The sequence below is a fragment of the Sphaerodactylus townsendi genome, linkage group LG08 (assembly GCF_021028975.2).
Source record: "Sphaerodactylus townsendi isolate TG3544 linkage group LG08, MPM_Stown_v2.3, whole genome shotgun sequence".
NCBI classification, from domain to species: Eukaryota; Metazoa; Chordata; class Lepidosauria; order Squamata; family Sphaerodactylidae; genus Sphaerodactylus; species Sphaerodactylus townsendi.
In genome coordinates this window covers 46,800,645-46,820,872 of record NC_059432.1, presented here as the reverse complement: position 1 = coordinate 46,820,872, position 20,228 = coordinate 46,800,645, and the positions used below count along the sequence as shown (strand labels likewise).

The 20,228-nt window shown below is 39.8% G+C and overlaps 1 protein-coding gene across 3 annotated transcripts in view; it reads right to left on the bottom strand.

The window, feature by feature from the left end:
• The window catches only part of CHST15 (carbohydrate sulfotransferase 15), an 86,889-nt gene that overhangs the window by 2,173 nt on the left and 64,488 nt on the right, over positions 1-20,228 (bottom strand). For all 3 annotated transcript variants that reach the window (XM_048505841.1, XM_048505842.1, XM_048505844.1), the window contains exons 4-7: positions 14,594-14,743; positions 8,634-8,790; positions 2,184-2,340; positions 1,195-1,342 (exon numbers count right to left, since the gene is read on the bottom strand). In XM_048505841.1, the coding sequence (XP_048361798.1) occupies positions 1,195-1,342; positions 2,184-2,340; positions 8,634-8,790; positions 14,594-14,743 (612 nt within the window). The remainder of the gene's footprint in view (positions 1-1,194; positions 1,343-2,183; positions 2,341-8,633; positions 8,791-14,593; positions 14,744-20,228) is intronic.

The window sequence follows — 20,228 nt, the reverse complement described above, 5'->3', positions numbered from 1 at the left end:
AGAGGAAAGTGGGAAGCTCTAAAAACATACAAGTGGGAACCTGCAAGAAACTTGAGGGGCAAGCTAACACATTCTACCTACCTTTGCTTCCTTTCCTCTCCCCATACTTCTCTCAATCTCTCATTGGTCCTCCTGCCACCACATTTTTCTCTCCTCTCTTTCTGCCCCAATCACCCTCTCAGCCACTCACCTGTTTCTCCTCCCCCTCCCATAGCAGCAGCAGCAGCGGCAGAGGTTCTAAACTACACAGATCAGTTCCCTGTATGGTTGCCAGCTTCAGGCTGGGAAATTCTTGGAGATTTGGAAGTGAGGCTTGGCAGCAAACAATCTCACCAGGACATAATGCCACAGACTTAATTCTCCAAGGAAGCCATTTTCTCCAGGGGAACTAATCTGTGTCATCTGGAGATCAGCTGTAATTCTGGGTGATCCCCAGCCTCACCTGGTGGTAGGCAACCATAGTTTCTCTGGAGGAAATGGTTACTTTGGAGGGTGGAGTCTATGACATTATATTCTTCTGAGGTTCCTCTCTCCTCAAACCCTAACCTTCCCAGGTTCCACTCTCAAATCTTTAGGAATGCCCCAATCTACAGTCGCTTTGGAAAACTACATGTTTCTCCCCAGTGGGGACCAAAGCAACTTACATTAGTCTCCTCTCTTCCTTTTTAACCACACAACAACCTTGTGAAGTTATATTAGTCTGAAAGTATGTGACTGGTTCTAACCACTACACCACACCGGCTTTAATAGGTTAGCTGTTCTTGAACAGTAACAAGTAGGCCTAGTTGAGTTGTGCAAGTCAGGAGGTACTAGGTACTGGCCTAGGGTTGCCAACATCCAAGTGGGATTTGACCCCAGTGAGTCCTCCCTCAAAGGTTTTACTTTTACTTACAAAAACTGAAACCTGGAATCTATGTTTACTTAGCAACAGCCTCAGTTGCTCAATGTCACAAGTACTATTAATAATTTTTGGATTTTTAAAGCCCCCAAAGCATTTTTTAAAATTTCTCATTTTTTCAGCAAACCTGGGGTTTTTTTCAGATTTGTAGAAAGATTTGTCATGCCCATTCATAGCTCCAGTGCTCAGATTTAATATCCAAAGATTTGGCTGACTTCACTATTAGAATATAAGATAACAATGCAATGAAACTGGCAATAATGTTCTTAACCTGGAAGGATCAGAAAAGTGCCCACCTAGATCCAAAAACTGGAACACCATGTGCATAGTATACTTAACGTTGGATGCATGATCTTCTAAACGGAGAACTAGCATTTGATTTTTATTAAAAACTGTGAGCCAATCCAGGAGAAAAACAACATATAGACCAACTTGAAGTCGTACCTACAAGAATGAAAACAAAATTAATCTGAGTTTTGTAAAATAAATGAATACCAGCTCTTAAAAATCTCAGTGGGGTTCAAATTATTATTATTATTATTATTTATTAAACTTGCTATACCGCCCTATCCCTGGAGGGCTCAGGGCGGTGAACAACATAAAATCATACAAAAAACATAAAAATCTTAAAACAGGTACATTCTACAATAGGGCCCGCGAGACCCATATACCACCCTCTTCCAAAAATGAGGAGGGGTCCCAATGATGTTAGGGGACCCCTCCTCATTTTTGGAAGAGGGGCATTATCGGCGGCTGGACTCTCCAAAGGCCCGGTGGAATAATTCGGTTTTACAGGCCCTGCGGAACTCTCCAAGGTCCCGCAGGGCCCGAATAGCTGGTGGTAATGTGTTCCACCAGGCCGGTGCCAGGGCTGTGAAGGCCCTGGCCCGTGTGGAGGCCAGCCGCGTCATCAAGGGGCCAGGGATCTCCAGTAGATTCGCCTCTGCTGATCGCAGAGGACGAGCCGGGACATATGGGGTAATGCGGTCCCTCAAATGGGTTCATGTGTAGCTCATAGATCGATCATAAGAACAGGATGGAAAAGGGACAGGGTGAGCCTAAAAGAGGAGACTCGCCACAGTTTGCCTTTGCACAGTATGAGAAATTATATCCTCATACGGTGGCCATGAAATTCACTCATTAAATCTAGCACAATATGCCATAAATTCAAAAGCACTGCAGGAGCCAAATCCAAAATGGCCTGGGGAACGATTTTCCTTAAGGGGGTGGGTGTGGGGACTAGACATCCAAACATCACACTGAATAAGAGCCAAAAAATACTCACAGGCATGGCATTATTAAGAGTGTTGTTATACACACAAGCTCTTAGGGAATAATCCACCAGGCAATTTTCAAACAGCTGTAGTGATTCAGCAACCTTTTCATGGAAGTCTTCTACAGATTTGTTAGCACTTGCAAAGTAGAGATAGTCTGAATACAGTCTGCAAAAAGAACAGCACAAGAACCAGTGAAATGTAATTTCAGTCAAACTATGTGTCATAAAAATAAAGATAATAAACTGACAGATATTTTTCAGAGGAAGAAACAAAATGTACAGAAAAGGCCCATTTACAAAAAATACAAACGCTACTGTCATCCATTTTTTATTTGTTTTTCTCTAGCAAAACCCCTGGCAAGGGAGATTATCTGGAGACTATCTGGCAAGCAGAAGATGAAAGGCAGCTCAGACAGGTAGTGTTATCCTAAACAGACAGTCTCCATTTAAATTGGGGAATTAGCTGGAGACAGAGAACAAGAGTAGGTAACTGGGATTGATAACCTATATGTACCAGAATAGTCCTGGGTGAAAGCTCTCAAATAGGCAAGCAGTTGTGTATTAAAATTGTTTTGATTAAAGAATAAAAATAGTAAAACAAGAAATATATTTTAAGCAATAAGGGCAAAGGGAAGAAACACAACAGACACCTTGTGAGGTAGGTGGGGCTGAGAGAGCTCCAAAGAACTGTGACTAGCCCAAGGTCACCCAGCAGGAATGTAGGAGTGTGGAAACACATCCAATTCCCCAGATAAGCCTCTGCCACTCAAGTGGAGGGGTGGGGAATCAAATCTGGTTCTTCACATTAGAATCCACCTGATCTTAACCACTAGACCACGCTGGCTCTCACACAGGAACAGCTTGTTCATTAAAAAACAAAACATTTTTCTTCACCTGACCAATTCTGTTACACAGAACATGTGTGCTGAATCCATTCAGTGCTGCATAGTCAACGTATATAACTCAAAATTAATAAAATGCATAACTGGACCCCTCTGCTTTTGTGCCAGCAGAATGAACCATTCTAGTATCCTACTTGCTACTTACAGTCCCATCCAAACTTGATGGCAGCAGGTCGCAGTGCCAATATGGCACCACTCCATTGCTCCTAAGGAGGCTTCCCGGCATACAGAAGCTTGAAAAGTCAAAAAGCCTCCCCACCACCAAGAAGCCCCCATTGGGCTGAACAGACTTACACTGCCTTTTGGGTGGCACAAGTCTGAGGCCCAGGCTGCTGACATAACACCAGCAAAGGCTGGGAGGAAGCCAGCTAATGTTGGCTGCTCACCTGGCCATGCCCCCTGCCCATTCTCACTATGCTGGTGACAGCAGGGACCCTGGAACACTGGCATGGCATACAGTGTGATGTCCCAACACCGGGGCGGGGGGGCTGCGGCAACCACACACTAGCAGAATTGCCCATCCATTGGGGCAAGCATCCCAAGGAAGACAAATTTTCCAGCGCAGCCATGTGCAGCACCCACAAGTGGATTCGGTCCCCCACTTTGGATGGGGTCATTAGTCTGCTAACTAATCGTTCTTGTCTTTCTTTTAATTAATTAATAATTTAAATAGTTTGTTCTACCTTGTCCTTAGCCTGTCATGATGGTGTCGGAGGGGAGGGGGTTTCACTTTTGCAGGTGCAGTTTTATCACTTCTAGCTGTGGCCTTGGAGTTCTGCGGCTGGGTAGAAACTCCAGGCCGGACAATGTGAACTGTCAAACCTGAAGGACAACCACTTTATCTTCCCATCAAATGCCCCCTGAAATGGACTTACCACAGAGAATGTCTTTCACCTAACAGTTGCCAACAGGCAATCCTAGATAAGGGTACCACCAGGAGAAGGCTGAACAGGAGTATACCAGTTCAAAAGTAAATGAGGAGATGCACTTTCAAAAGTAAATGAGGAGATGCACTTTCTATCTTATCAAAAGATTCAGTGTTTGGTCCCATACTTAGCTTCTTCTATACTCTCTTTTTCAATATATGCATTCTCATAGCTTCTGCTACCATCTTTATAGTGAGTATATACTGACAAAGAAAGACTATGTGGTTATCCTGATTGCAAACTCATCCTTTTTTTTTAAGTTACTTGCTCATGGAACTTTTTAAAGAACAGCTTTTTTGTATCTCTCAAAGCTACTCTTTTATTGCTGCCTGGCTATTTTTTACCCTACCCCTTCCACTCATTTGAGAATTCATTATCTTTTTTTCCCTCCGTGCTTGTCTTGTTTGTGTCATGTAAACTGCAAGCTCCATTCAGCATAGCACCTAGCAAATTAATTGCATGAAATAAATGTTAACAAGGAACTGTAACAATTGTATTTGTCAATCTGCAGAAATGTTGCACGTTTAGACCCTACTGTGGCAATGTTTGATGCAAGAACAAGACCTTCACAGAGAAATTTCACAAATTAACCTTTGGATAAATGGCATATGAAAAACAACTGAGGAACATGATATGTTACTGGCTTTTGCAGGTTACTTCGAATCAATATGTGAAATTCTGCTCCCATGCACGTCATGCTGCACAGTTTCTTGATGATCCTTAGAACTATCAGATCACAAACCTCAATTTAAACAGAAGTTACCACTTTTCCTTGATAGAATTCCCTTTTATTTATTTATTTATTTATTTATTTATATTTTTGGATTTATATCCCACCCTTCCCAATAGGGCTCAGGGCGGCAAACATCAGAATACCGTAAATGTGCCATTTTGTGCTCTTTAAAGGTGAAGCCCTATATACATAGATCCTGTGCGTCTTGGCTTACAGACCTGAAACACTCTTGCAGATCTCGCTCTTCTATTCTTCCCTTTTATTAGCTTTTCTCTCCTTTCAGTTCCCCATACCTCTGGCTTTGTTTCCAAGCCCCACTTCCTTCTACTTGCCTTTCCCTCAGCATTCACTTCCTCAGTCCAGATGTTTACACTCAACCTGGATTCAGGTCAACCTGTCCACCCTTATCCCTTTAAGTCTCTTCTGATCCCCCTGTGCCCCTTACCCTTCTTCCTAGGCCTGAGCCTGATGCAAAATTATAGCTATCTCTAAGGCCTGTATAAAGATTATATCAAACCCAAACCACAACATTTCCTTCCCTTGTTGAAAACATTCTGACAGTATTGCTTACTCAGAAAGCGGGTCCAGAGGGGAGGCAGAAGGAAGAATGTACTGGAAGCAAGCACAGCAGAGATTTGTTTTATCCTCACAACAACCCTGTGAGAAAGGTTATTTACAGAGCCTGATAGGCTCAAGGCCATCTAGTGCATCTCTATGGCAAAATGGGAATGTAGACCTGGATTTCTCAGATCCTAGTCTAGCACTCTGTAACCACTACACCACACATGGCAGACTTCATTGAGAAATGCTAAAACCAATAATCAGGATAACATTTCTGCTTCTTAGGCCAAGCATTAGGTTGCTGTTAAGAGATCTGCCTGTAGAAGGGTTGGAATGGGGGCTTTATTGACCCAGTAAATTTAATCACATTTCACATATTTTGTTTCTTGTTTTCCAAGCTGCAGCTTTGTATACATAAAATGGAGGATTGCTTAGAAAATATAACCACAGCTACCAATTTAAGCTCCCAACTGATTTTCTTCAAGGGAAAAAATCACAGACTTAAAAAAAAATTTGACTCTCAGGTGTTTATGAACTTCCATCCAATGTAATGCCAACTCTTATATGGAGTATATTAAGCACAAGAACAAATTAAAGGGAAAGAAAAAGTAACAGTGTCTTGTTTTTAGTCTTGACAGTGTTTGTTTCTCCTTCCACATGGTACATGTTCATGTGTAAGAGAGGAGGAAATACTATAAAGCAGAGATACAAGACCAACCAAAGACAGTAATATAGTGCTTCTTACTTACCACATTGAATCTACAAGGTGTGGCAGGAGAGGAAGAGCGCAGTACACAAACAGAAAGATCTGGCTGCAGGTCTGATGTGGGTAAACAAGGAAATGTGCCACTCCCAGCTTATATTTCACTGACAATAAACAGGCACTGAATATCTGGCTGTGCTTAATATTTTATTGCCTTCAGCAGTTGCCCGTTTTATTGTGTGTGAAACTGGAAGGTAGAGTACCAGGAAGGTTGTAGCCAGCCATTTCATTAAATGGAGCTCTTTGCAATATTTGCCCCAACTCTGCAGAAATGTATTTATTTAGATGTAGCTCACTAATTCTTGAAAAGCATCAAGGAGGCTGAATCATGGAAGCGAAGTGATGCTGACAGTTTCATAGATTGGATTAGAAGCAGGCTGCAAAAGGCTGCAAAGCTGTACATTTCATTTGCATGATCATTTACTGCCAATACAATTTACCTGTATTTCCTAAATTATAGGCTGTTGAAGGATTTTTTAAAGAATGAAATAACTCTATACCAAAATATATTCTACAAAACAGAAATGTTGTTTGCAGGACTCAGGCTGTTTGATACTTACCAAGACAATCATTTTGAAATGTAGCTGGAAAGTTAGACAGACTAGAGAAGACCATTGAGAACTGGTATAAGGGAAACCCAGTAACCAGTTCATATCAGAACATCAAGAATTGCTGTGTTCTGTTTGTTCTCAAGACTTTTTCTTTCTCATGTTTTAAAACATCCAGTTTTTAAAAATGATTCCATTAATCCTTGTATGTGCTGCAGTCCTTTCCATAAACACTGCTGATCAGAAATACATGTGTTGTGGCTATGTTCAGAGTGTCTGCATCTCATGACGGTGCACACATATGGGCATCAGTCAAAGATATATGCTTAGTATGACAGACTACATCTATATCTCAAGTAAGTTTGGGGGTTTAAACTTTATAGTTTGGTAGTATGCTAATGGAAAATATTGTCAAGATGCAAACAACTTATGACAACCATGTAGGGTTTTCAAGGTAAGACATTCAGAGAGGAATTGCCATTGCCTACCTCTTGTGTCATACTCCTGGACTTACTTGTGGATCTCCTGCCTAGCTTCTGAGATCTTATGAGACTGGACTAGTTTGGGACATCCACATCATGCTACTGCATTTACCCACTATGTGAAAAAAATGCAAAATTCATGACTACTGGGCAAAAGCAGATCCTTCAGATTTGGAGGCAAGTTGTATATTAAGTGTACAGGAACTAGGGCTACAGATGGTTAGAATTAAAATCACACTAGAATATTTCCACACACACAAGTGAGCAGTGCACTGCCTGACACACAGGGTGGCAAGAGGTGACACAAACAATTGGGAACTAGAATACTGACAGATCTTATTCCTAAAATGGAAAACACTCACATCAAGGTGGCATATTTATCATGCTACTGTTTCCCCACAAGATAAAGGCTATTTTAAAAATGGATTAAAATTCTTTTTTTCTATACATGGAGGGGAAAATGAAGGAATTTGACAATGAAATTGTGAAAATTCTACAACACAATATGCAGTTGGAAATTACTGTTAAATAAGTGGAGAACCCACAAAGACATGTGGGGAGAACACTTCACTTCCCCTGTATCTTTTTCCTTACAATATTCCGTCTGTTTCTCCCCTGACAGCTATTACATCCTCTCTCATTTCCCTGCTTCCTTCTCTCCTTCCCAATCAAAAGCCATCCTTCTTTTTATTTGCACCCAGTCTTTTTTATTTGCTTTTTTAATACTCCACTTTGGAGACCCAAATCAGCTTATCTCATTCTCCTCTTCTCCCTCTTATCCTTGCAACAATCCTGCAAGGTAGATTGGGGGGGAGGAGGAGGGAGAGAGGGAGAGAGGGAGAGGGGGAGGGAGAGGGGAAAGAGAGGGAGAGGGAGAGAGGGAGGGAGGGAGAGAGAGAGAGAGAGAGAGAGAGAGAGAGAGAGAGAGAGAGAGAGAGAGAATGGTCCAATGTCACCCAGCAAGTTCTGCCGGAAGAGTCTGGGTCACCCAGATCTCAAATACCGTTACGGTTATATCACACTGGCTATCAGCTTTCTCTCCTTCTCTGGCAAAAATCAGGCCAGGTTGCAAAAGTTGTTTAGTAGTAACTCAATCAGGTGAATCAGTGGTGACCTTTTCCGGCCTTTGCCAAGTCATGAAAGTTGTGCAGAGTTTGCTACTGGGCACAAGCAAGTTGTGTAGAGTCATGTCATAGCTACCACCACACCTGATAAATAGTGTAAATTGCATTGTAACAGGTTGCCTGGTGGTTGCTGCTGGCCTTGAAGAGTCCTCCATGCAGGACAGGAGTAAGGTAGAAAGGAAATAAAGGTTTTCAAAATTTCACCAACTTAAATTAATTTTCCAAACACTGATACTGAGTTCAAAATCCTGAGAAACTGTAATAAGTCCATAAATACAGACACACTTTAGAGCTTCCTGGAGAAATTATAAAATTATATACTGTTCATAAAAATTATGAACTAATTTTGGAAAGTAAGCTAATTTTGGAAGGTAAACTGCAACTAATTTTATTTGACTGTCCAGAAATATTTTGGCTAACCTTTCAACAGGATCCCTAAGCATCACAATCAGCTTTGCATTTGGCTGGAAAGTATGGATAAAGTCCTGTATTAAAAATGGAGGCTCTCCATCTGTACTGTTGTCATAGAAGAAAATCCAAGCATTGTTGTCCCACATTGTCGAAGCACTCGCCTCTCCTAGAAATACAAAAGCCACATGTTCAATCAAATCCACAACCTTTTATTGACATAGTTAAAAGAAAAGAAAATTTTACAAAGTTGGGTTCATAAGAGAACGAAGCTGCATGGCTTGCAGTAACAATTTCACTACATCCACTGTTCTCTGCGGCTGGCAATCTAGTAAAAGAGAACAAACTTTCCCACTGTCAGTGAGGAGATGTTCCTAAAGTGTGTATCAAGATAGGAATTCCTCAAAAGGGCATATAGTTCACAATGTAACAGAATGTGACTGGTAGTTTCAGTCTGCCTCTGGGAACATGGGCATAATCTTTCATGGGATGGTATATAGACATAAAGCGGCCATCTAAAATTGATGTTGATATGGAGAGGATGTTAAACCATGCTTGCATAAACTTCCTTCGTAATTGTGGTGCAGTAAGTAAATAAAAATATGGTGGGAGGCGCCCATATGTAAGGGTTAGCCCATAGCCCAAGGGCGAACAGGTTATAAAAGTCGAGGAGAGTAAGATTTGTTTCTCAATGTCTTGTAGTCTCTGCTTAAGAGCTGAAAAAGCACCATATTCAGCAAAATTTTGGAGGGAATCCAAGGAAATACCCTATAGGAACCAGTTGATTCCAGGTGTGAAAGCCTTCAAGAATACAAGTTCAAGGGATTTTGTGTGTGTGTTAGTGCAAAATGGTGACCAAAGTTGTTTGTCTGCATGGTTTTTACATAAGAACACTGAAGACTTGGTTCTGATAATGTTAGGCACACAGTTCCCATTCCATTGGTGTTATTTTTTCTTCTAGATTTGCAATAAGAATTTCTACATTTTTAAAGACCATAAGGGCATCAAATTACAATAATTTTCATGATCATCTGTTTTGCACATAAAATGCTGGGGGAGTCAGTATCTTAGCATCTCTTTACAACTTACGGCAATGAATATTCTATAGAATGAGGAAAGATAAATTATGGATTAATACTGTCAACTTCTCCAACACTCAGCTCAGTGAAATCACTTATACAGACTATGTGCTGTTTATACCAGCACAACACAGGGTGTGTGTGGCTAGTCCACTTGTGTGCATTGGTGAAACATCCATGAGAGAAATCAGATTACAAGATACACAAATGGGAAAAGGATATATTAATTCTGTCCTCTTCATTGGATCTGACGAAATGTGGTTTTCTGCTAATTATTTTGCCATAGGTTTTGTTTGGATGTTAACTCTTTCATGTAGGAGGACTATTACAACTAGATTAATTTTGCTCTTTGCTAGCTCCCTCAAAATTTTAATACTTTAGCCTTGGTAGTGCTTTTCTGACTGGTTGTAGCAACTTCTTTTTGACATCACAATTTTAGTTTCATCTTTTCAACGATGAAGCCATATTCAGCTGATAATAAATTAACCACTATTATATTTATATATCAAATTACAAAAGCACAGTTCAACATATACCAATTTTTCATATAAGCTAAAAGCACATAACATATGATTAAACTGTCTGCTTTCATTAGCAGATGGATGTATAATGTCCTTATCCCAAGATCAATTGAATAAAGTCATGTTATGTTTTCATAAAACATTCTGTGGAATTTATCATAATAATGATAATAAATAAACCCTGTCTAGAGTGCCTGGAGCTGTAAACACAGTGTCTTCGGTAGAGCTTCCAAAAGCATCCTTTTCTCCATCTAACAAAATATAATTATAACCCAATAAAGATTTGATTCAGAGATGTTTTTGATCAGAAAATTACATTGCCTGATAAAGTTAGAGGAATGTTTATAGTTTTAATTACATCCTCCCTTTTTAATCATCTGAGGTTCAATAACATAGCTAGCTCCCTAAGAGTATCTAGGATTTTCATATATCTTTTTGATGCTCTCTTGACTAAATTGTATTTTTAACAAGGTAATAAAAAAGTTTCATATAATGAGCATATTAATCCAGATTTTTTTTCCTCCTGGAAATTTGACGAAGCGGAGCTTCTTTAAGCATTTCCCATGTGAAAAGTTTACATCCTTGAAAAATTGTGACAGAAGGAAGCTTATGAAAAAGGCACATTGTCATTTTAAATTATTATGTTCCCCAAAGAAGCTATATTTAACCATGAAACAGACCATACCTATGTTTCAAGTGGCTTCGTTACTAAAAATTCAAATGTATATATTTGTCAGATTATTCATATATCTTCAAGTGATCCACAATAGAAATCAAAATAACAACTGCAGCAAAATCAAGCTAATATTACAGAAAACATCTTAAAATACCTTAACACCACAGCACAACATTAGAAACTGTCTTCTGTATTTAGCAGTATAAAGAAAGCACAAAAAACTACCCCCTCAAGGAACATAAAGGATCATAAAATAGAACCTACTGAAATAAAGTGCATGTGCACTCAAAAGAAGATTAAGCCACAATAAAACCTAAGGTAAAGCAAATAAGATTTTCTTATTATTATTCCTGAAGCCTGGTAAACTGGGTGCTGGTTGAACCTATGTGGAGACAGCATTCCATAAATGAGCAGCCACTAGTGGCTCAGAAAGACATTTTCTGAGTAAGTCATTGGATGTAATTTCTGTGTTGCACTAAGTCTGTCGATCGCAGCTACCCTTCACAGGCTACGAATACAACAGCTCCCTTTACTTATTTTATCTTGCTTTGACGACATGGGTGGGGTCAAGGGCACCCTTCCTGGTCATGTGGGGGGTGGGGGGCAGAGCCATTTTCCAGGTCATGTGATCAGATGGCGTGAGCCCAGGGACATGAGGTACCCCATGTTACCGGGCAGATATGCCTCTGGTTCCCTCCCCTGATGAGATCTAGCTTTCAGAATACTTTCAGAAGACCAGGGTACACAGCTAGGGGTTTGATATGACAATTTTTTACTGGTGAGTATGTTTATATGAGAGAAGAGAGTTCTTCAAGTTCCCCAGTCCTAAATTTCTTGTGGCTTTGAAAGCAAAAATCAGTCCACTGTGTTGGAACTGAACTGGAGTGATACATATTCCGTAACCCACACCCATAAATAATCTGGAAGTTAAATTTCATACAAGTTGAAGCTTTCAAGACAGGCAGATGTTTTGTAATCTAATCCAGATGTGATCAGAGCACAGATTATTTATTATTAAGATAGAGCATCAGTTTATTGACCCCCATTCACTCTATTCCCACCTTCAATCATTTGTTCAGAACCTTTGTTCAGAGGGACTGGAGCACCTTCCCTATGAGGAGAGGCTGCAGCGTTTGGGACTTTGAGGGTGTAAACAGGCATGTGGACAGGGGTGAACTGGTGGACATTGTCTACTTGGATTTCCAAAAGGCTTTTGACAAAGTTCCTCACCAGAGACTGTTGAGAAAACTCAGCAATGAAGGAATAAGAGGGGAAGTCCTCCTATGGATTAAAAACTGGTTGAGAAACAGGAAACAAAGAGTGGGTGTAAATGGGAAGTTCTCACAATGGAGAGATGTCGGGAGTGGTGTCCCCCAAGGATCCGTTTTGGGACCAGTGCTCTTTAACCTATTCATAAATGACCTGGAAGTAGGGGTGGGTAGCGTGGTGGCCAAGTTTGCAGATGATACCAAATTATGTAGGGTGGTGAGAACTACAAAGGATTGCGAAGAGATCCAAGCGGACCTTGATAAATTAGGTGAGTGGGCTCAGAAATGGCAAATGCAGTTCAATGTAGCAAAATGTAAAGTGATGCACATAGGGGCAAAAAATCCAAACTTCACATACACGCTACAGGGGTCAGTGCTATCAGTCACAGACCAGGAAAGGGATTTAGGCGTCTTAGTTGATAGTTCCATGGGAATGTCAACTCAATGCATGGCAGCTGTGAAAAAGGCAAACTCTATGCTGGGGATCATTAGAAAAGGAATTGATAATAAAACTGCAAAGATTGTCATGCCCTTATATAAAGCAGTGGTGCGACCGCACTTGGAGTACTGTGTCCAGTTCTGGTCGCCGCATCTCAAAAAGGATATTGAAGAGATAGAAAAAGTGCAGAAAAGGGCAACAAGGATGATTGAGGGACTGGAGCACCTTCCCTATGAGGAGAGGCTGCAGCGTTTGGGACTCTAGTTTGGAGAGGAGGTGGCTGAGGGGGGATATGATTGAAGTCTACAAAATTATGCATGGGGTAGAAAATGTTGACAGAGAGAAATTTTTCTTTCTTTCTCACAATACTAGAACCAGGGGGCATTCATTGAAAATGCTGGGGGAAAGAATTAGGACTAATAAAAGGAAACACTTCTTCACGCAACGTGTGATTGGTGTTTGGAATATGCTGCCACAGGAGGTGGTGATGGCCACTAACCTGGATAGCTTTAAAAGGGGCTTGGACAGATTTATGGAGGAGAAGTCGATTTATGGCTACCAATCTTGATCCTCTTTGATCTGAGATTGCAAATGCCTTAACAGACCAGGTGATCGGGAGCAACAGCCGCAGAATGCCATTGCGTTCACATCCTACATGTGAGCTCCCAAAGGCACCTGGTGGGCCACTGCGAGTAGCAGAGAGCTGGACTAGATGGACTTTGGTCTGATCCAGCTGGCTTGTTCTTATGTTCTTATGTTCTTAACCTCGACCAATTAAACTGATTCATCAGTTACAGAGAAATGGAATAGTGTATGTCATCAGCATACACTCTGCCATTCCCTTGGAAAATATGGTCTAGCAAGATGACCAGTGCTGCTTAATGCCAAACCAGGATGAAATCCAGATGAAAATCAGTTTAGATAATCCATTTTATCTAAGGCTATCCGCAGCTAAATAGCCACTCAGCAGTTTACTCAAGTTCTATTTGATTTTGGTCTGCTGCCCCTTACACTTGCATTAAGTGGTATAGTTCAAAACGTGGCATAGTTCAAAACCCAAAGGGCTCTTGCTGAATAAATCCCAAGTAACACAACAGAATTAAAGCTCTGAATGCCTTTCAAAGCTACTTCACATATATGAACTTCACCTGATTGTTAAGATCATCAAGAAATTATTTGTTTGGCATTCTTACATGTAGTATGATTGCACCTGAGAAAGAATGAAGGTCTTTTCTGCTATAGTGTCCATATTCAGGAACACCTTTCCTTAGTGAGGAACAAATATCAGTTTCTCGATCCAGGGTACTGTAGTTTGTATGACTATGTCAGATTTAAAACCTTGCTCTGCCATGAAATTTATGGGAGTGTGCCCTTGGGTCAGTTAATGTCTCAAAGAATCAGAGTTGTTATAGGATAAAAATGGGTGGAGAGGGGCAATTAAGGCACCCAGACTTGCTTGAAGGATTAGACAAAATGTGATAGACCGTTTCCGCCAGCAAATGAAACTATTTTTTTAAAAGCTACTGCCAGATTCTGTTCAAAGTATACACCTGGTTATCATTGTCATATTTACCTGATTTTTTTTGTACAATAGTTGTTAAATTATTACTTAGACTGCTTATCATTTGAAAAGTGACTAATAATTTTATAAACAAATTAGTAAATAAATTAGGTTAATAGGATTTACACAGAAAAAAATGAAATGTAAACTTGAAGGGTACGGAAGTTGTTCTTCTCAGCATATCTTTTAATTTTTTTAAATTTTCATTACTAGCTGCACACAAACTTTTATGAAGCTGAAAAGCCTGCTTTCCAATTCACCAGCAGCAATTGTTCCGAAATACTATCACCTTATTCACTTTTTGTTATCTGAGCTTGTGTTGCAAAGTGGATACAAATGACCTCTCATCTTGACACAAATAACCACAAACATTATTACAGCAAATCTAGCGTCATCAACATGTACCCCAAAATAAAAAGTTTCTGTACCAATAACAATGTTGTTCATCTTGTTGCTATATCCTTTTGCAGCATCACCTTGTAGCACACTCTGAATCTGATGGGCAGCCAAGTCAAACAGATCTAGGTAGTCTTCCACTGGGTAGCGATCATGGAATCCATCTCTCAGACGAATTATCCCTGAAAACCCAAATTTAAAAAATGAGTAGTAGGTAATTTGATTACAGTCAGCAGTTGCTTCAGTTAAATACTAATCTGAAATGGGAGATGTTGTCCAAATATAATTATAAATTTTTCCCACATAGTAAATAATGCACTTACAATACACGTTCAGTGTACTTCAGCAATTGTTGACAAGTGAATTTTGCCATTTCACACAGTAAAGTGCACTAAAAGGGGATTGAAAGTACCTTATTCAGTGTCTGAGAAAACGCCTAAGAAACACTAAAGCAGTCTAAATTCTATCTAAATAATAAAATTCTACATTATCAATTATGTGTAGGAAACTGAATGCAATTCATGTCTATATAATAATGTGTGAATATGCATATGTGGACAAAGTGATACCAATTAGCTGTGCTTGTTATACATGACCATGTCACTGTCATTAGGAGGGATCCGTATAAACAACCACATTACTTGTAGAGAGAACTGGGAATCTAGGAGGAAGAAAGGTTTAGGACCAGCTTTTCTTTTGGGGTAGTAGTAGCCATTTTCTACTTAGAGCTCAACTGCTCAGTAGATGGTGTGTCCTGAGGTCTCCAAAGGCCTGTCCATACTTGCCCTCCTCTCCTCTTAATTCTTAGGAGTTTGAGGGTTGGTTCTAGTTGCATGCCTTTATGTCCCATTCCTGGCCCTCCTTAGTAATGGGTTGGGCCATTGTGTGAGACAGAATAGTGATCTAGATGGATCACTGGTCTCATCTAGCAGAACACTCTAAAGTTCCTATTAGAAACCCAAGATGTGAAAAAAAAATGAAACACAAAATAGATTTGATTAATTTAATGCATGTGGATTATATATGGTACTACAGAGTGAAGAGCTACCTGTTTTAATTGACTCTCCAAAACTATCCCAGCTAAACTACACAGCTATTTATTAACATGTCATATCATATCCACTGTAGAGCACAGTGGTGGAATCATTCAACTCCCCCTGCCCCCCATGCACACATACAATTAAATTTTTAAAAGACAACACAATGTTCAAAAATGCAAAAGTTATCTGATAAATAACCATGTACCAAACTTCATATGCATTTTCTCTCAAAAAGCAGTTTGATAGATAAAAACTGTACTGCTTGATCCAGTTGACCATAGGCCCAATACCTGTGCATAGGTATTCCTACAAAGTACAGCACAGTCCTCTGTCCTCTCCAGCCTCCACCCCAGCATAGACAGAGATACTGCACCAAATCACTAAAGTGCACGCACACTAGACAGGTCGGTCCATTTATTTCACACAATCAAGGAACACTGGGACCATATCATATGTGAGTAGCATCCTAAAATATTACTGAATCAGTCTCAGCACTCAAGTACTGGTGGATGAATAAGCCACTCATATGTTAATAGATTTCTCCTTGAACTGGCAGAGTGAAGCATTTATATATCCAAATGGTGCAATCTGTTAACAGGAGGACTGTGGCATGATAAGCTAAATTTAGAAGGGCTAGTTAGTATTGAGTTTACTTTATAAAAGTCAGTAGCATGCAGCCACAGTAAAAAAACTATTTTATTTGAATACTTCAATAAACAAGTAGACATTCTTCTTGGAAGGATGTGTTTTTCATTAGTCAGAAAAGTGCAAGAAAAAACTGAGCCAAAGAAAACCGCCCAGCATTCCCTACAATGAAGACAGCCTGATAATGTAGAAATGAACAAGAGAATATTAATAGATTTCAGAGACTCATGAAAATTTCTGAGGGAAGATGTCCAGGGAATCCATCCAAGACAATCCATCCAAGAGAATTCTGCAGAAATTTGTAGCGAAAACCCAACGGATTCTTTGTTGAAATGACTCCAAAGGAATACCAGAGTTGGTTTGTTGCAACAAAAATAAAGGGGTTTAAGCACCTTTCAAATAGCTTGATAGCATGTTAGCTCTGTGGCTGAACTAAACCCTGAACCCAAAGTGCTTCCAACTAACTGATGTTGCCTTCTTGACTTGACAGAGCTCTTGATTAAGCATGGTCTTTATATCCCTCAAAAGACAGCTCGAATAATGCTAGTTTCTGAGGAATCTTCTTCTACTGTTGCTTATGACTTGTTTTGTCTTCATTTCACTCTTCCCACCTTCAGAGCAGCACAACCAAAGGCTGAGACAATTTCCCATTCAGGCTGACAAGCCAAAACTTTGTGATTTTGAAAGATGGAAGTGCACCCTTTGCTTCCAGACCTCTATTTAGCTTTAGCATCAAGACAAAGTGGCATATATTTAAAAAATAAACAGCCCACATTGTAATTAACATATGTTTTAAAAGTTCAGAAATAGTTTACTGGGAAAACTACAGAACCCTAATGCACATCAGAGACACACAAAGTATTGATGAATGCAGAGACGCTTGGAAGAACACCACATGCTAATTAAAATCCCACTGAATTCAGCTGACTTTTACTGTGATTTGTAACCTCAGTTGCCTTCAAACAGTAATCCAGATGTAATGATTCAGTGCATTTCAATTTGCCACAGTTTGTTAGTGGTTGAACAGCAATACTAAAGATGAACTGCAAATACTACTGTTGCAAGTCAACTTTCTGTTCAGCTCCTGCTTGATAAACAAGCACATATTTGGTCTAATTTTTGTATAAAGAACAAATGAGCATACACAATGGAGATTTATGTCCATTCCTATATGGTGTAAACCTTAGCAATGTAGCTCATCTACAGCTTTAACAATAACCAAAAACATTGACATTCAAACTCACAAGGGCTCTACTATTTCCTTTTGTTCTGGGACATACAGAGAAGAATCAGCCAACATGACATGGGGGGGATGGAGAACTATCAATTCAATAACAAAAGCATAAGCTGCTTTGAAACTGGCTTCATTCAATATTTTAATCCTTGCTGTTTTTGAAATAAAAATATTGTCTGTTTTTCAATCTCTAAGGCCGTTTACAAACTAGAATACTTTTGCACAGCTCGATTTTTGCATTCAGCTGGAAGTGGAATTGAATTTGGATTCCATTCAACATATACTACAGTGCATTTGCAGAATAAAAAATCTTTTTGCAGTGTCTGTATCATGAGCAAGATCCTTCCATATGTTACTCAAAAGCAAATCTCATTCAGCAAAGGTCCTGCTTCTGCCTACAATTTTTTTTTCCCTTTGGCCAATCCAAGCCAACAACAGCATTCATTAAACAACTCACCCTTGATGGGGAGGGGTGATAAGAATTTCACATTGAGGTATGATGGTTTCCCATCCCCCAGATGTATGAAATGTATACAGATATATTCTGACCTACCCTAGGAAACTGAGGAGCTGAAATATCCTTTATTAGTATATGTCTGAATACAGCACATGAGAGACTGATATGAATTCTCAACAGAAACTGTTTTACTGTACTCTTATGGGGAAATGGTCAAGTCAAACTGTCATGGAGGTCTCAGGTATAGACTTGGCAGGCAAAAAGGCATCATGAATGAGGAAAACTTCGAACACACCTATATTTATTTATATTTATTTATATATATTTATACACACAGGGAGAGAGAGCTGTTTTTTCTACCAAATAGTGTTGGTAACTTGAGAGAGATCACTTGGCTGTTACTTCTTAGATAAACAGACTTAAACTTATTTGAGACAAAATTGCTAATATAAGCACAGGTTCCACTTCTCCTTCCTTACCACTTGATAGGGATTCTCCCACTTTCCTTGGAGCTATTTCACTCAGGGAAGGACAACCAGTTTCATTTCCCTGTCTCAGAATTCTCCTCAATTCTACACTACTCTCCTCCCACTCTCTAGGATCCAACCTCTAACTGCCATTCTCAACTGCCACTCTCCCAGGTCATCTTTAGAACTCTTTCTGAACCGCCTATCAATCTAGGTGCCCAGATCAGCATAACCAGCAGCTAGTTTCATCACAGCAGGCATAGCCACTGTTCGTCTGTTTTATTTTTAATGGCTGAAATTTTGTAGTCATGCCATAACCTGCTGATGCAACTGACTTTTATGTTAAATAAAAACTGCCAAAATGTGAGAAGACATGCAAAGGGGAGAAAAATAAAATGCGTTGCCAAAGGATATTTGCCTAGTCTATTAACTTTATGTGAAACAGTTACAGTAATTCTACATTGAATAGCTAGTGCTGAAGAAATGTAGAAATCCCAGGGCCACTGAAGAATGATACAAATACTACCCCAACCATGAGAGGCAAGGATGCTGTATTTTTAAAAAGTTAACTGTTGTCTTTAAAAACTGACAAGGCTACCTAAAAGATGTAGGTCAAGTGGAAAGACCATTAAGACACATGCCAAGGGTCTGTACCACTCTGCTTAGCAAAGCTGAAGTCTTCATCTACTTAAGGAGCCTTCCTCCAACTTAAGTGTCTCTTCCTCCAAAGGACAAGCTATACGATGGCCTTCCTAGAGCATGTAGACTGAAAAGACCACAAGGATTATATTCTTTTTTATATTCCTATCCCTGCTTCCAGTTCAGCACTTGAGGATTGCATATGTTCCTTTTCCTACATTGAAGAAGGTGGTATTAACCTCAATGAACCCCTAACAGAATTTTACGGCAAACTTCTAATGATTTTATACAAGTGATGATCAGTAAGATCGCTGTTTATATCTACTTGATGCAGCAAACGAGTTTCCAGTTCCCTCCAAAAGTAATGTGGTTGTTTATATGGAGCCCTAAATATTGGTCAGAACTAAGATTTACCCACCAAGACTGTAGCACTGAACTGATATATGGCATTTCCATGGATGGTAGCAATCTTTACCTGGATCACAGGTAACGCATCATATGCAAGTCTCCCCTTAAAGTCAACTTGGAGATTCCAGTTGGTGTAAAATCCTGCAACTCAGTTATTATCAACAGCAAGGCAGAGCAAGCAAATTACTCCCATTGGCTGCCCAGCAGTTCCAAAGTTCAATTCAAAGTATTGGCTATCACATATAAAGCCCTTCATAACCTTAGACCCTCATGTGATGTAGACCATAAGGAGAGATGTCTCCTTATATGCTCCACCACACCAGCTCTTCTCATCTGAGACGAGCATATGCAGGTGCCATTCTACAAATGGACAGCAGCTACAATGGCATGTGTATGTACATTCTTTATTGTGACCTCCACCTTACAGAATGGCCTATGAAATAAGGAAGGCTTCTACTCTCCTGGCATTCTGTAAACTATGCAAAACTGGATTTTTTGGGAGGGCATTTGGATGGCAGTCCACCAAGGAATGCCAAGGTTGCTATGCAGTCAATGGTACTCTGTGGGAGACTCTGTGGGAGTCTCTTGCCTTGAAAACCATAAGGAGTCTCCATAGGTCAGTTTTGACTTAATGGCACTTTACACATAATATGGCTGCACTGTAATGGAATGGTTCAGTAAATGCTTTAATAAAGGCAAATCAAAGAACTGTGGACTACACTACTATGTATAGTAAGCATAATCTGCTAGTGCATATATTATCCTATTATGTAATTT